The sequence below is a fragment of the Myotis myotis genome, unplaced genomic scaffold (assembly GCF_014108235.1).
Source record: "Myotis myotis isolate mMyoMyo1 unplaced genomic scaffold, mMyoMyo1.p scaffold_m19_p_19, whole genome shotgun sequence".
Taxonomy (NCBI): domain Eukaryota; kingdom Metazoa; phylum Chordata; class Mammalia; order Chiroptera; family Vespertilionidae; genus Myotis; species Myotis myotis.
Window position 1 is genome coordinate 1,237,501 of NW_023416323.1, and position 16,630 is coordinate 1,254,130.

Sequence of the window (16,630 nt, forward strand, 5' to 3'; positions counted from 1 at the left end):
GTGGGGCCAGCTGACCTTAGTCATCTCCCTCCGGCCCCTAAGGACTTATTCTGAGGAACAGCAAACAGAGCCGTGGGCGGGGCTGGCCCCACACTGTTCACTTGTCCGAAATGAGCCTTCGTGCTGGACCCTAAGGGCCCTTGATTCATCCCACAAACATTTCTTGAGTGCCTACTGTGCACCAGGCCCTGCTCCGGAGACACAGCACTGGCCTTTCCTCAAAGACCTCAAATTCCAAAAGCGATTAAAAATGATCCTGTTATTTCCGGTGTTAACATCTCGTGGTATTCTGCAAGAGAGTGGAGTGGGACTGGGGGTGGGACTGTGGCTTCCAGCTTCTCCACCATCTGACCAATTTTCAGAGCTTTCTTAGAGATCTCAGACATTTTAAGAGGAAGCTATTCGAGCATACTTTTCATGAGTCAAAACTAAGTCACGAGGCATTTTAATGTGGGTTTATATTGAAATACTGGCAAGTATAGAAAAGGAGACGAAAAAAGCACCGTAGCTATGAACAGCGCTGGCTCCTTCATGGCCACCATCCAGGCGTGGCTGCTGAGCACGTGAAAGGTGGCTGGTTCCTCTAGGGATGTGCTGTGAGTGTGAGACACGCCCTCATTTCAGAGGCTTAGTGTGAAAAAAGAATGTAACATTTTTCATGAATAATATTGGATTGACTATATATGTGTTGAAATGTTTCAGGTGTGTTACATTAAATAAAACATATTATTAAAATTGATTTCACCCTTTTCTTTGTAAATTTTTTTAAATCCTCACCTGAGGACAAGCTTAGAGAGAGAGAGAGAGAAACATCGATGTGAGGGAAAAACATCCATGGGCTGCACTCCGTACGGGCCCGACCGGAGACCGAACCACAACACAGGTGTGTGCCCCATCGGGGACAGCGCTCAACCAACTGAGCCATCTGGCTGGGCTCTTTGTAGCTTTTTGATTTGGCTCCTGGAAAAGCTTTCATTACACACACAGATAACATTCTATTTTACTGGCCGGCGCTGCTGTTGATCCTCTACCAAGAGACAGTTACCCGAGCCCTGGCAGGGTGGCTCAGTTGGTTGAGCGTCATCTTATGCACCAAAAAGGCTGCAGGTTTGATCCAGTCAGGGCGCATACCCAGGTTGCCAGTTTGATCCCCAGTCGGGGTGGGCACAGGAGGCAGCCGACCGATGTTTCTCTCTCATATCAATGTTTCTCTCTCTCTACCCCTTCCTCTCTCTCTAGAATAAATGACAACATATCCTCAGGTGAGGATTAAAAAAGACAATTAGTTGAGTATTTTGAGGTAGTCCCTTTGATCCTTCTCTACTCATAGTAGTTTTGTTCAAAGCAGTTTCCATCAAAACTGCCATTTTAGCCCTAGCCGGTTTGGCTCAGTGGGTAGAGCGTCGGCCTGAAGACTGAAGGGTCCCAGGTTTGATTCTGGTTAAGGGCACATGCCCAGGTTGTGTGCTCGATCTCCAGTAGGGGGCGTGTAGGAGGCAACTGATCAGTGATTCTCATCATTGATGTTCCTATCTCTCCCTCTCTCTTCCTCTCTAAAATCAATAAAAATATATTTTTTAAAAAACTGACATTTTATATTCTTTGCTGTTGTTGTTAATCCTCACCTGAGCATTTTTTTCCATTGCTTTTTAGAGAGAGTGGAAAGGAGGGAGAGAGGGGAAGAGAGAGAGAGAGAGAGAGAGAGAGAGAGAGAGAGAGAGAGGAAAAGAGAAAGAACATCAATGTGAGAGAGACACATCGATTGGCTGCCTCCTGCATGCTCCCTGACTGGGCCAGGGATCGAACCTGCGACCCAGGTACACGCCTTGACCAAGAATCAAACTCGAGACCCTTCAGTGTGCAGGCCGACTCTCTCACCACTGCTCAGAGAATGTAAAATCAAACCGCGACCTCCTGGTTCACCGGCCAAGGCATGATGTTTTATATTCTGAATGGCATGCCCGCCTCTCGACTTGGACTCAGGTGTTTTTGATTGAGGTACACAGTTTAGGGGGAGGGGCACCCCAGTCGATTGAAAGGATGGCCAGTAGCCCCAAGTGTCCCCATTGCTACCCCAGCCTAATGCAAATTCCTTCTTGGAAGAAATTACCAGCCACAAAAAGCAATCTTATCACCACTCAGGGCCAGGTCGAGAGTGAGGCCAGCAAGGTGCTCACTGTCGGTCATAGGCGGGCAGAGCGTGAACACGTCCTTAAATCGTGCACACCCGGCACCTCGCTGGCTCGCCCCACCTGGGCCTGCGACCACCCATAACATTGCTTGTTCTGCTCAACTCACCCTCCGGGGAGCCCCTCAGGAGAACTAAGAGTCTGGGGCTTCTCTCCAGCCCCCCAATGACTCAACAAGCACAGCTACAACTTATGGAGTGCCTGCTGCATGCCAGCTTTGTGGTGGAGGCACCCTTTGCAAAGCTTAGTTCACACCCATTTTCCAGATAAGAAGACTGAGGTTTTCCTTGCTCTGACTAGCCAGGCAGCGCTTGAAACGGAGGCCAGGTTCCCGTGACACTCCACCCAGCTGTGTGACAAACCTGGTCGTGCAACCCTGCTGCAGTTGTTGTCACAACAGGCTGTGCTGAGACTCGAGTTGGGGGCATAGGTCAGGGCGTAGACACCTTCTGGGCATTCCCGTGGGGCCACGCACGACCCGTTCTTGATGAGAGTCCCATTCTCTAAGGATAGAGGTTGAGGCGGGGAGATTAGAGATGCCCAAGCCCTCCCAGAGGTCAGTCTGGGACCTCAACTGGTGCTGAGGCCACCCCTGCCCGCCCCCCAACAGTACTGAGCTGAGCTATGAGGCAAAGTTTGGAGCCCCCAGTCCCAGGGTGGCTCACCCCTGACGCTCCCCTCCGACCCCTGCCCACCCACGTTGCCCATCCTCTCTGCCCAGCCCCGTTCGGTCTCTACCCAGCTGCATCTGGCGGAACAAGCAGGAGTCCTGGGCCGGAGGACAAACGGCCTCTCTACAGTTTCCTGGCAAAGAGCAGGCTGGACACGTCACGGAGGTCCCTGTGGGGAGAAAGGGGTGATCAGGCCTGCTATTTGAGGGGAGAGAGGAGGAAGACCGCACACACACACACACACACACACACACACACACACACACACGACCAAGGACTAAGGCTGGGTGGGAGCGGGTAGGGCTTTGGGAGAAGATGAAGGAACATCTCCCTGGAGGTGCAGAAGGCTTGGGGGTGGGGGTGGACGAGCGTGGGCAGGGCGTGGAGGTGGGAGTCAGCGCGCCAAGCTGGAGCTGCTGGCGGTCTCCCTCCAACCCACCGGCTCTGCCCGCGGAACCCTTTCCCTGAATAGCACCTCCCTCGAAAGCCCAGAAGGAACATGTAAGAGTGGAATTCTCCTCTTAGGCTGGGCTGGGGAGAATCGCCTCTGTCCAGTCAGCCTCATTCCTTTTAAATATATATATATTTTTGATTGGTTTCCAAGAGGAAGGGAGAGGGAGAAACATCAGTGAGGAGAGAGAATCGTTGACCGGCTGCCTCCTGCACGCCCCACACTGGAGATGCAGCCCGCAACCCGGGCAAGTGCCCTGCCCAGGAATGGAGCCGTGACGTCTTTGTTCATAGATCGACGCTACACCACTGAGCCGCGCCCGCAGCCAGTCTCCTCGACCTCAGGGAGGCCCTGAGGCTCTTCAAAGAAGCGTTTCTTTTTCTTTTTCCCAGAAGCTTCAAGGCTCTAAGAAGCACAGCCGGAAAACGCCGCCCTTGTCTCACACCTCCCTCTCAGAGAGGAGGGACCTGAAGCCAGACCGACTTACAGCCTCACCCAAGATCACCCGGCACCGCACCGTGGGGTCCGGGCTGCTTCAGTCCCAGCCCGGCCACTGGTGGCACAGTCAGAACCAAAAGGCAAGGGAAGGGACGAGTAAGAATTCCTCCTGATATAACGAGAGCGCCCCTTCAGACAGGGCTCCGGATGGCCCCATACCGTTCTAAGCTCTTAAAAATGTCCTCAGACGTATCAATTCAATGAATGCCCCCAACAGCCCTCCAAGGCAGGGTTGCTGTCACCCTCGTCTCATAGCTGGGACCTGAAGCACAGAGAGGTTAAGTGGCTTGCGCCCAAAGTCACAGCTAAGAAGTGTCAGAGGCAGGATTTGGACCCAGGCATCCTGGCTCCAGAACCAAGTCTGCGCCCTCCCTTCCGCTGCCTCTGGGAGACAACAAGGGGAGGTGGAGGGAGCTGGGGTTCAGACTCAGAATCCACCCCCCCCCACCCCCCCACCCCCCGCTGACCCCACCGTGATGGTGGGCCTCCCCTGCTCTCCCTGGGACCCCACACAGTGCGCCTACCTGCGGGGGCAGCCAGCGCCCCTAGGAGCGCCAAAGCAGGGAGGAGCCGGAGCATGGTCCAGGCCGGAGAGGAGGAAGCAGGACAGGGTGCCCTGGCCTTTTATTCAAGGTCCTTGGCTCGGGTGGCGGCCCATGAGCCGGGAAAGCAAACAGGCTGGGGAGATAGCAGCCCCACCCACCATCCTGGCCCCCGGGGTCACCTGGTGGGGAGGGGCTTAGGGAGCATGGAGATGGGGAAGCTGAGTTCTAAGAGGCCCTTGGGAGAATCCCCGGGCTACTCAGTGAAGCCAAAGAAGGAGAATGAGTGTTGTTGTTGTTGTTGTTGTTGTTGTTGTTATTACTATTATTAACAGGTTTGCCTGGTCATTCCAGAGAGACGTTATCTCACTGACTCCTTACAGCTGTCTTACATGCCGCTATCATCAAACCCAGGAGAGATATTCAAAATATCTTCCCATTAGTCAGCATCAGCCAGGCCCTGCAGCAGTAACGACTCGGCCGGTGTGCTGGGAAGCATCCTGGAAGCCTCCACTCACCTGGAGTTTCCCTTTCAGTAGCTGGAGCATGGGGTGCTGGAGGAACCCTGACATGCTATGGTGGGGTAGGGGGTGGGGGGTCTTGGGTAGCCCCTTTTCACCAACCAAATCTGGAAGTAGCTCAATATTTTACCGCCTGGTACAGCTGAAATCAGCCCTGGTTCCCCGTTGCACAGAAAAGGAAAACAAGGCTCACTGTCCAGGGCCACAAATGAGGATGCTGACTCAGCCGGAATTCGAAGCCAGGCCTCTATGACGGTGATGGCGAACCTTCTGAGCTCGGCGTGTCAGCATTTTGAAAAACCCTAACTTAACTCTGGTGCCGTGTCACATATAGAATTTTTTTGATATTTGCAACCACAGTAAAACAAAGACTTATATTTTTGATATTTATTGTATATATTTAAATGCCATTTAACAAAGAAAAACCAACCAAAGAAAATGAGTTCATAGGTTCGCTGTCACTGCTCTATGACTTGACCACTGGGCTTCACCGAGAGAGGAGAGGAAAGACAGCCCCCCCCCCCCCCCCCCCCGCCCGCTCACCCCCATGAGGCCTGCATTGCACTGCTGCCTCTCCCTGCCTCTGGCTGGGCAGCCTCGATTTGTGCAAATGCCCAGTGGGAATGAGGTCGCTCTCCACCACAGGGCGTTCCCAGCCCCGTGCGTGGTCTCTGTCAGGCACCTCTTCCTGATCTGAGTCCCCTCCCGGCACCTCCTCTCCTTTGAGATGTAACTGGGGCCTCATTGTGTTCACCCCAGGATCGACAGTTCCTGTTGGGGGGTCCAGGCTAATGATGCTCAGGCTTCAAACCACCCGGAGCCACAAAGCCTGGGTTCAGCTCTGCCACTTCAAGCTGGACAGCCGTGGGCAGGCCTTTCAGCACCCGCAGCCTCGGTTTCCCCATTTGTCAAGCAGGGCGAGTAAGGGGCCCCACGTCTAAGGGCTGTGAGGATTCAGTGAGCTGATGTGGTAGATCTCTGAGAACACAGGTGCCCGTGCCATCCTCACTGCCCAGCAGCGGGCACTGCAAGCTGGGCGGACCCCTCCCCTGGCTCGGAGGAGAGATCCCTCGCGAGTGGCAGGACCAGGCCAAGGTGACGCCCAGGCCTGTCACGCTTCCCGGGCTCCAGGGCGGGGGCCCAGTCAGTGTGTACAGTCGAGGAGCGTGCTTTGGAAGGGGCCAACCCTAAGGGGAGAAGATAAGAGCCTGGGGGTGGCTTTTCCTGGGGTAGGAGGGGCTGTGACAGGGAGAAGTTTGGGGAGAAGGCCCACCTCCTCCCAGGTGAGCCCTGGGTCCAGGAGGAGCGGGAAGAAGGAAGAGCAGGTCCCCCAAGCTGGAGCCTGGAGTTGGGGGGGAGGGAGCAGCTCCAGGTGCTACCGTGACTGGGAGAACCCAGCCTCCTGAAAGGCTGGCTGATAACTCGGGCTGGTAAACAGGCCGCGGTCTGCACAAACAGGAGGCTTGCGGGGTAAAGAGCGTGAAGGACGGGAGGCAGGCAAGGGACATTTCCCTGCCCTTAATTGGAAACCGGGAGGCAAGGGGACCGCAGAGGCGTTGCTTGCCGCATCTATAAGCAAATAGGGGCACGTGCACCCCCTTTTACACACAAGCCTCAGTGGACGCTGCGCACTGCTGTGCCCCTAGATGTTTTCACTTGACAGTAATGTAACCTGGTTTGCACAGTGTTGCAGCATTTCCTCTTGCTTTTTTCCAGTGGATAGATGGGCCTCTTGTTCAGTTAGCTAGTTTCCCACCACTTAGTATTACAATCTGTGTTGCAATGAAGAATTCTGTGCTCATAGCATTTCAGAGGTGCACGCCCCCCCCCGCCCCCCCCCGAGTGGTAAGTGGCTTTGCTATATCCAAAGGTTTTGCTACATTTGTGATTATGAGAGCAGTTGCGAAACGACCCTCCGTGGGTTGTACCAACTGACAACCCAACGGTGAAGTGTCTGTCTCCCCACAGACTGGCCAACTCCGAGTACCATCAAACTGTGTTTTGTTTTTTGTTTTAATCCTCACCGAAGAATATGTTTGTATTGATTTTAGAGAGAGGAAGGGAAAGAGAGAGAGAGAGAGAGAGAGAGAGAGAGAGAGAGAGAGAGAGATCGATCATTGCCTCCTGCACGCGCCCAGGGATCGAACCTGAAACCTTTTGGTGTAGGGGACAATGCTTACTGACTGAGCCACCCGGCCAGGGCATCATCAAACTATTTCCTTTTTGCCAATCTGTAGGTGAAAGGGGCATGGGAGGATGCAAATGGCCATGAATTCTCTGCGGCTCCTTCCTCCAAAAAGTGGGGTTTATTTCCCCTCCTCAACTCTGAGCCGGTCTCAGGACTTGCTCTGACCAATGGAACGCAGCAGAAGTGATGTCGCATGCATCTGAGCCTCAGACGTGGACATGTGCAGCTTCTGTTCCAAATATCTAGCTGCCGGGAACCCTTTAGCCATCGTGTGCGTGAGCCTATCTTAGCCACCGTGTGCATGAACCTGCCTTAGCCACCGTGTGCATGAACCTGCCTTAGCCACCGTGTGCTTGAAGCTGCCTCCTGCAGGACGGGAACACATTCGGATTGAGGCTGGGGCATGCCAGCCAGCCCAGTTGAGGACTTCTGAGTGAGGCCACCCGAGGCCATCCTGGGCCCAGCCAGCCCACAGAACCTGGAGGCACGTTTGCTGTTTTTAAGTCCCTAAAGACTGGGGTGGTACAGCACAGCAAGAGCTACACTGATACACATGGGATCTTATTTTATTTTATTGTATATACTAGAGGCCCGGTGCACAAAAATTTGTGCACTCGGGGGGGGAGGGGGGTCCCTCAGCCCGGCCTGTGCCCTCTAGCAGTCTGGGACCCCTCGGGAGATAACGGCCTGCTGGCTTAGGCCTGCTCCCAGGTGGCAGAGGGCAGGCCCAATCCCTAGGTGCAGCCCCTGGTTGGGCTCAGAGCAGCGCCAATTAGGGAATTGGGGTGGCACCCCCGTCATGCACAGAGCAGGGCGGATTGGGAGGTTGCGATGCCACCCTCAGTCACGCTCAGGGTAGGGCTGATTGGGGGGTTGGGGCACCACCCTCTGTCACACTCAAGGCAGGGTCGATGGGGAGGTTGCGGCGCCACCCCCTGTCACGCACAGAGCAGGGCCCATCAGGGGGTTTGGGGCTCCATACCCTGTCACACACAGAGCAGGGCCCATCAGGGGGTTGGGGAGCTCCCCCCTGTCATGCACAGAGCAGGGCCCATCAGGGGGTTGAGGAGCTCCCCCCTGTCACTCACAGAGTAGGGCCGATAGGGGAGTTGGGGCATCGTCCCCTGTCACACACAGAGCAGGGCGGATCAGTGGGTTGGGACGCCGCCCTCTATCACCCACAGAGCAGGGCCGATCAGGGGGTTGGGGCGCCGCCACTCTCACACTCAGGGCAAGGCCGATGGGGAGGTTATGGCTCTACCCCGTCACACAAAGAGCAGGGCCCGTGGGGGGGGGGGGGTTGGGGTGCCGCACCCTGTCACACACAGAGCCGCAGGGCGATCAGGGGGTTTGGGCGCTGCCCCCTGTCACGCTGATCCCAGTGCCGGGAGGCCTCTTGGCTCCGCTGATCCCAGTGCTTGAAGGCATATTACCCTTTTACTATATAGGGTAGAGGCCTGGTGCATGGGTGGGGGCCGGCTGGTTTGCCCTGAAGGGTGTCCTGGATCAGGGTGGGGGTCCCCACTGGGGTGCCTGGCCAGCCTGGGTGAGGGGATGATGGCTGTTTGCAGCTGGTCACACACCCTTCAGGGTGGGGGTCCCCACTGGGGTGCCTGGCCAGTCTGGGTGAGGGGCCGAGGGCTGTTTTCAGGCTGGGGGTGACTGAAGCTCCCAACCTGTCCTTTTTTCCTTTTTTTTTTTTTTATTCTGGGCCAGCTTTAGCTTGAGGCTTGGCTCCAGCTCTTAGGCCACCGCTCCTGAAAGTAGATTTCTGGCCTTTGCTTACAATGTTGCGAATCTGCTGGCTGAAGTCCTGCGGTATTTGTTACAATGTTTTAAACTGCCCACTCAGAGGCCTGGAGCCGCAGGCGGGGAACATTGGTTTCCTCCATCACTGAAGCAAGCAAGCCTCATGTTAGTTTCAAGCTGCCTGGCTGCCGGTCGCCATCTTGGCTGACAGTTAATTTGCATATCTTGCTGATTAGCCAATGAAAAGGGTAGTGGTCGTACGCCAATTACCATGTTTCTCTTTTATTAGTGTAGACACTAGAGGCCCAGTGTGCAAAAATTTGTGCACTCGGTGGGGGGGTGGTCCCTCAGCCCGGCCTGTGCCCTCTTGCAGTCTGGGACCCCTCGGGAGATAACGACCTGCTGGCTTAGGCCTGCTCCCGGGTGGCAGAGGGCAGGCCCTATCCCTGGTCGGGCTCAGAGCAGGGCCGACTGGGGAGTTGGGGCGCCACCCCCTGTCATGCACAGAGCAGGGCAGATCAGGAGGTTGCGATGCCACCCCTAGTCACTCTCAGGGTAGGGCCAATTGGGGGGTTGGGGTGCCGCCCCCTGTCACACTCAAGGCAGGGTCGATAGGGAGGTTGCGGCGCCACCCCCTGTCACGCACAGAGCAGGGCCAATCAGGGAGTTGGGGCACTGCCCCCTGCCACGCACAGAGCAGGGCCAATCAGGGAGTTGGGGCACTGCCCCCTGTCAAGCACAGAGCAAGGCCGATCAGGGGGTTGAGGAGTTCCCCCCTGTCACGCACAGAGCAGGGCCCATCAAGGGGGTTGGGGCTCTGTACCCTGTCACGCACAGAGCAGGGCTGATTAGGGGGTTGAGGAGCTCCCCGCTCTCACGCACAGAGCAGGGCCCATCAGGGGGTTGAGGAGCTCCCCCCTGTCACTCACAGAGTAGGGCCGATAGGGGAGTGGGGCACCGCCTCCTGTCACACACAGAGCAGGGCAGATAAGGGGGTTGGGGCGCCACCCTCTATCACCCACAGAGCAGGGCGGATCAGGGGGTTGGGGCACCGCCCTCTATCACCCACAGAGCAGGGCAGATCAGGAGGTTGGGGCACCGCCACTGTCATACTCAGGGCAGGGCCGATGGGGAGGCTATGGCTCTACTCCATCACACACAGAGCAGGGCCCATTGGGGGGGGAGGGGGGTTGGGGCGCCGCACCCTGTCACACACAGAGCCGCAAGGCGATCAGGAGGTTGGGGAGCTTCCCCCTATCAGGCACAGAGCAGGGCTGATCAGGGGGTTGGGACTCCTTCCCCTGTCACGAACAGAGCAGGGCGGATAGGGAGGTTGTGGCCCCACTCCCTGTCACACACAGAGCCGCAGGGTGATCAGGGGGTTTGGTCGCTGCCCCTGTCATGCTGCTCCAGGGGCCAGGAGGCCTCGAAGCTCTGCTGATCCCGGTGCTGGGAGGCATATTACCCTTTTACTATATAGGATAGAGGCCTGGTGCATGGGTGGGGGCCGGCTGGTTTGCCCTGAAGGGTGTCCTGGATCAGGGTGAGGGTCCCCACTGGGGTGCCTGGCCAGTCTGGGTGAGGGGCTGAGGGCCGTTTTCAGGCTGGTGGGTGACTGAAGCTCCCAACCTGTCCTTTTTTTCTTTTTTTTGTTTATTCTGGGCCAACTTTAGCTCTGAGGCTTGGCTTCAGCTCTGAGGCCTCGGCTGCTAAAAGCAGGTATCTGGTTTGTTTGGGTTCTATAGTTGTAACACTGTTGCAGTCCTGCTCACTCCAGCTCTGAGATCCCGGCTGGCTGAAAGCAGGGATCTGCGTTTGTTCTATAATTGAAACAATGTTGCGGTCCTGCTGGCTGAAGCCCGGCTGGGTGAAAGCAGATTTCTGGGGTTTTGTTTAGCGTCTATATTTGTAACAATGTTTCTTAAACTGCATGCTCAGAGGCCGGCAAGGCAGGCAGGGAACGTTAGCTTCCTCCGTCACTGAAGCAAGCAAGCCTCCTGTTCGCTTCAAGCTGCCTGGCTGCCGGCCGCCATCTTGGTTGGCAGTTAATTTGCATATCCTGCTGATTAGCCTATGGGAAGGGTAGCAGAGGTACGGCTAATTACCATGTTTCTCTATTATTAGATAGGATATATATATATATATATATATATATATATATATATATTAAAGAAAGTTACTTTTAAAATATATATATTTCTTTGTTGATTTCAGAGAGGAAGGGAGAGAGAGAGAGAGATAGAAACATCAATGATGAGAGAATCATTGATCGGCTGCCTCCTGCATGCCCCCTACTGGGGATTGAGCCCACAACCCGGACATGTGCCCTTGACTGGAATCGAAACTGGGACCCTTCAGTCCGCAGGTCCACGCTCTATCCACTGAGCCAAACTGGCTAGGCTGCACATGGGATTTTAGTGCTGCTTTTAGAAGAATCCTGTGTTCTTCCTCTTCTGTCCTTTGCTAATTTTTTTATTGAGTCACAGCAGCTGTGTGAGTTGCGTGAGGCTGCTGCAACAGTGTCACAAACTGGGTGGCTCAAAACAACAGAAATGTATTGTCTCGCAATCGGAAGCTGGAGTCCGAAATCAAGGTGTCAGCAGGACCGCGCGCTCTCTGAGGACCCGGCTGGCTCTGGTGGTTTGCTGGCAGTCTTTGGCGTCCCTTGGCTTGCAGCTGCCTAACTCCAGTCTCTGCTTTCAATCTCTGCTTTTCACATGGCCTCTTCCATGTCTCTGTCTTCACAGGGTCATCTTCTATAAAGGACACTAGTCTCCCTAGCTGGTATGGCTCAGTGGATGGAGTGCCGGCCTGTGGACTGAGGGGTCCCAGGTTCGATTCCAGTCAAGGGCACATGCCCGGATTGTGGGCTCGATCCCCAGTGTGGGGTGTGCAGGAGGCAGCCAATCCATGATTCTGTCTCATCATCGATGTTTCTATCTCTCGTTCCCTCTCCCTTCCTCTCTGAAATCAATAAAAATATTTTTTTTTAAAAAAAAAAAAGGACACCAGTCCCATTGGATGAGGGTCCGCCCTACCCCATTATGAGCTCATCTTAACGAACTACGTGGGCAACAACCCTATTTCTAAATAAGGTCACATTCTGAGTACTGGAGGCCAGGACTTCAACTAACTCTCTCTCTCTCTCTCTCTCTCTCTCTCTCTCTCTCTCTCTCTCTCTCTCCACAAGGGAGCATAATTCAACCCCTAAGAGGAGCTCTTTGTATATTAGTAACATCAGCCCTTGAATCGCGATGATTATTTCTGCTCTGGTGGAGCCTGAGCTGCAAAAAGCTAGAGGCAGGGAAACTGTTCTTCTTTGCACAGACTCTGCAATGTTTTTCTTCTCAGGATCCCTCTTCTCCCCAAGTCACCTCATGCCCATGAGCCAGAGAGAGGCGAGGCAAGGCAGGCTGGTGGAGGAGGGGTGGGAAGAGGCTGAGCGCTTCTAGCCCCCAGTACTTGTCACCCCACCCGCCGCCAGCAGCAACCCCCAGCTGGCAGTTATGAGCATGGGTGTAGTGCCAGACTGCTTGTGTCCAAATCGTCCTGATTTTATTTTTTTAAATATGTTTTTATTGATTTCAGAGAGGAAGGGAGAGGAAGATAGAAACATTAATGATGAGAGAGAATCATTGATGGGCTGCCTCCTGCAGGCCTCCTGGGGATCGAGCCCGCAACCCGGGCATGTACCCTGTCTGGGAATCAAACCATGACCTCCTAGTTCAGCCGTGGGCAAACTACGGCCCGCGGGCCAGATCCGGCCCGTTTGAAATGAATAAAACTATTGAAAAAAAAGACCGTACCCTTTTATGTAATGATGTTTACTTTGAATTTATATTAGTTCACACAAACACTCCATCCATGCTTTTGTTCCGGCCCTCCGGTCCAGTTTAAGAACCCGTTGTGGCCCTCGAGTCAAAAAGTTTGCCCACCCCTGTATCTAGTTCATAGGTCGATGCTCAACCCCTGACCCACACCGGCCAGGCCAAGTGGTCCTGACTTTATACTTCCAAGTCATCCTCGGCAAGTGACTTAACAGCTTGTGTTAGTTTCTACTTGTTGCCATAAATTACCACAGACATAGTGGCTTTTAAACAATAGAAATGTGTTCTCTAGGGCAACGGTCGCCAACTTTCGGACCTCACGGACCACCAGCGGTCCGCGGACCACCGGTTGGCGACCACTGCCCTAGAGCACTGAAGGTCAGAAATCTCTAATGAGTCTTTTTTTAAAAAATATATTTTATTGATTTTTTTTACAGAGAGGAAGGGAGAGGGATAGAGAGTTAGAAACATCGATGAGAGAGAAACATCGATCAGCTGCCTCCTGCACACCCCCTACTGGGGATGTGCCCGCAACCAAGGTACATGCCCTTGACCGGAGTCGAACCCGGGACCTTTCAGTCTGCAGGCTGACGCTCTATCCATTGAGCCAAACAGGTTAGGGCTCTAATGAGTCTTAAGGGGCCAAAATCAAGGTATCAGCAGGCAGCAGCACTTCCCGGGGAGATCCTCGGGGTGCAGTGGTCTCCTTCCTTTTCCAGCCCAGAGAGCTGCACCCCTTAAATTCCTTTGTTCTGACCCCTTCCTCCACCTTCAAAGCCGCAGCAGCGCACCGCCTCTCTCTGACCTGCCTTCCTCTGCTTCTGTCCACAGTCGAAGGTCCACTTGCCTCCCCCTGTAAGGACACTTGTGATTCCATGTAGGGCCCACCCAGATCATCGGGATAATGTCTCCGTCATAAAATCCTTAGCTTAGGCCTGGCCGGTTTGGCTCAATGGGTAGAGCATCGGACCTCAGAATGAAGGGTCTTGTGTTCGATTCCAGTCAAGGGCAAATACCTCGATTGCAGGCTCGATCCCCAGCCCCAGTCGGGGCACGTGCAGGAGGCCCTGATAGAGGAAGCCTGTGTTTATCTCTATCACTGTCTCTCCCTTCCCTTCCACTCTCTCTAAAAATTAATGGAAAAATATCCTCGGGTGAGGATTAACACACACACACACACACACACACACACACACACACTCCTTGACTTAATCACATGCACAAAAGACCCTTTTTTCACATCAGGTAACACTCGCAGGTTCCAGCACTTAGGACCTGGATATATATCATCGAGGGCACCATTCAGCTAACCTCACCCCCTAAGCCTCCGCGTCTTCAGCATGAAATAGGATGAGGATTCGCCAAGTTCTTCAGGTGAAGCTCTCAGAACAGTGCCCCGCCTAGCACAAGCACCCAATCAGAAGGACGGGGGGGCGCCTCCGTTTCTCTATCTGGAAAATGGGGGCAGAGGAGTGTGGACCCGGGGGGGTGCCCAGCTCTTTCACTCCCTGGGGTGATTCCTCTCTGCCCCCCCAGTTTTAGCAGAGAAAAAGTGAGGCGCTGAGAGGAGACACCGGTGCTGCCAGCTAGGCCTGGAGCTGGGGAGGAAATGGCCACAGCAGACCCCCCGCATCAGCCCAGGCCAGAGGCAGGAGGTGAGGGATCCCGGGGTGCACAGTGCCTGTCTCTCAGCGCCTCCCCTTTTCTCTCTTTGCAGACAATTGGTGTTATTCTCTCTAACTCCCTCTGTCAATCTGTCTCTGTCCCTGTTTCAGCCTCTGTCCGTGTCTCTCATTTGCTGTTTTGTCATCTCTATCTCTCTTCCTCTCTGATTTCCCGAGTTAGTCTGTCTGTGGCCTCTCTCCGCTCCCCCCACCCCATCTCTAGCTCTGTCTCTCTCACTGTCTCCCTCTCTGCGTGTCTGTCTCTCTCCCTCTCTGTCTCCGAAGGGGACTCTCCTCTTCTCAGCCCGGGAAGTCCCCGAAACCCGTGGGCCTCTCCCGGGACCCAGCTGGCAGGCAGGATGGGGAGAGGCGCAGGTGAGTCACAGGAGGAAGGACATTCCTGCCGATTTTCTGGGCTTGTGCACAGCCTGGCCCCCTGCCTGCCCCTCCCCTAATTCATCCGTGGACCTCACTGGTGTGTGTCACTTAAGGGAGAGACAGAGAGAACGAGTCAGAGAGAGACAGAGAAACAGAAAGAGAGAAAACAGATACAGTGACACCGAAAGAGAGAGAGTCAGTTACGGAGACAGAGACAAAGGAAAAGAAGAAACAGAGAGATACAAAAGGCAGAGACGGAGAGACACAGGAAAAGAGAAACAGACAGAATTTCGGGGAGACCAGAGCAGTCTGAGGAGGGGATGGGTGGGGTTCAAGACAATTCCCCCGTTCTTCACATAAAAGAGGAAATTGTGTCAGAGAGTGGTGAGGTCATCCGGCCCAGGAAGTGTAATCCCAGACCACACAGTTTCGTGTGACACGCACACCTGATGCCTCCCGCCCTCCCCAGACCCATGTCTCAGCCGGAAAAAGCAAGGCTCCCAGGACTGAAGCCACCTGCCCATGGTCGCCCAGGAGCAAACGGCTGAGCTGGACCTCCAGCCAGCCCCCCTGGACCAGCACCCCAACTTTCTATTTCCCCACCTCATGCACGCTAATATCTCATTCACTCTTCAGGCAAAACCCAGGCGGGGCCCCAGGTTCCACCCAAGGAAACGGAGGCTCAGGAAGGAGGCTATCTGATGGTCCACGGAGTCATGCGAGGGAGAGGTCAGCGTGACGGCCCTGACGTCAGATTCATGCCTGTCTCCACCGCCCTTCCCACCTCACAGACGGGATGCCAGGGCCAGAGCCTGGAGTTGGGTGCAATAATACTAACGACAGGTACCGTTTCCTGCTGAGCACCTGCTGTGCACCAGGCACCATGGCGAGCCCCTTGGCCGCATTCTTTTATGTGCCTAGCACACCAGCCCTGAGAGGGAGGCACTGTTATCGTGCCTTCCCAGATAGGGAGCTGGAGGCACAGGGCGGTTAAGCAACCTGCCCAGAGCACACAGCTAGTGAGTACCTAGCTGGAATTTGAACCCTCACAGTCTGGTGCCAACCCCCACACTCTTTTTTTTTAAAAAAATACATTTTTATTGATTTCAGAGAGAGGAAGAGAGAGGGAGAGAGAAATTAAAACATCAATGAAGCCCTAACCGGTTTGGCTCAGTGGATAGAGCGTCAGCCTGCAGACTCAAGGGTCCCAGGTTCAATTCCGGTCAAGGTTGCGGGCACATCCCCATTAGGGGGCGTGCAGAAGGCAGCTGATCGATGTTTCTCTCTCATCGATGTTTCCAACTCTCTATCCCTCTCCCTTCCTCTCTGTAAAATATCAATAAAATATAAAAAAAAAAAATCAATGAAGAGAGAGAATCGTTGATTGGCTGCCTCCTGCACGCCCCCTACTGGGGACTGAGCCTGCAACCCGGGCATGTGCCCTGACTGCAAACTGAACTGTGACCTCCTGGTTCATGGGTTGACGCTCAACCACTGAGCCACACTGGCCAGGCAGAGTCCCCACACTCTTTTTTAAAAAATATATTTTATTGGTTTTTTTACAGAGAGGAAGGGAGAGGGATAGAGAGTTAGAAACATCGATCAGCTGCCTCCTGCACACCCCCTACTGGGGATATGCCCGCAACCAAGGTACATGCCCTTGACCGGAATCGAACCTGGGACCCTTCAGTCTGCAGGCTGACGCTCCATCCACTGAGCCAAACCGGTCAGGGCCCCACACTCTTCGTCACTAGGACATACTGCCTCTTAGAAGAGAAGGTTTCTTTGGGACTTTTCTACTCATCTTTAAATCACCAGCTTAAGGCTTCAATGAATAAGAATAACAATAGGCAGGCGCCATCTGGGAGCTCAGCCCATCTGGTATCCAGATGACCTAATAGATTTATAATCCCTTAACCAAAAAAATAATAATAATAGCAATAGTTTCATCA

At 54.3% G+C, this 16,630-nt stretch overlaps 1 protein-coding gene across 1 annotated transcript in view; it reads right to left on the reverse strand.

Moving 5' to 3' along the window:
* Positions 1-4,388, reverse strand: part of LOC118674701 — a 14,425-nt gene extending 10,037 nt beyond the window's left edge. The window contains exons 1-3 of the mRNA XM_036346758.1: positions 4,334-4,388; positions 3,807-3,864; positions 2,552-2,736 (exon numbers count right to left, since the gene is read on the reverse strand). Coding sequence (XP_036202651.1) covers positions 2,552-2,736; positions 3,807-3,864; positions 4,334-4,388 — 298 coding nt within the window. The remainder of the gene's footprint in view (positions 1-2,551; positions 2,737-3,806; positions 3,865-4,333) is intronic.
* Between the last annotated feature and the right edge of the window lie 12,242 nt (positions 4,389-16,630).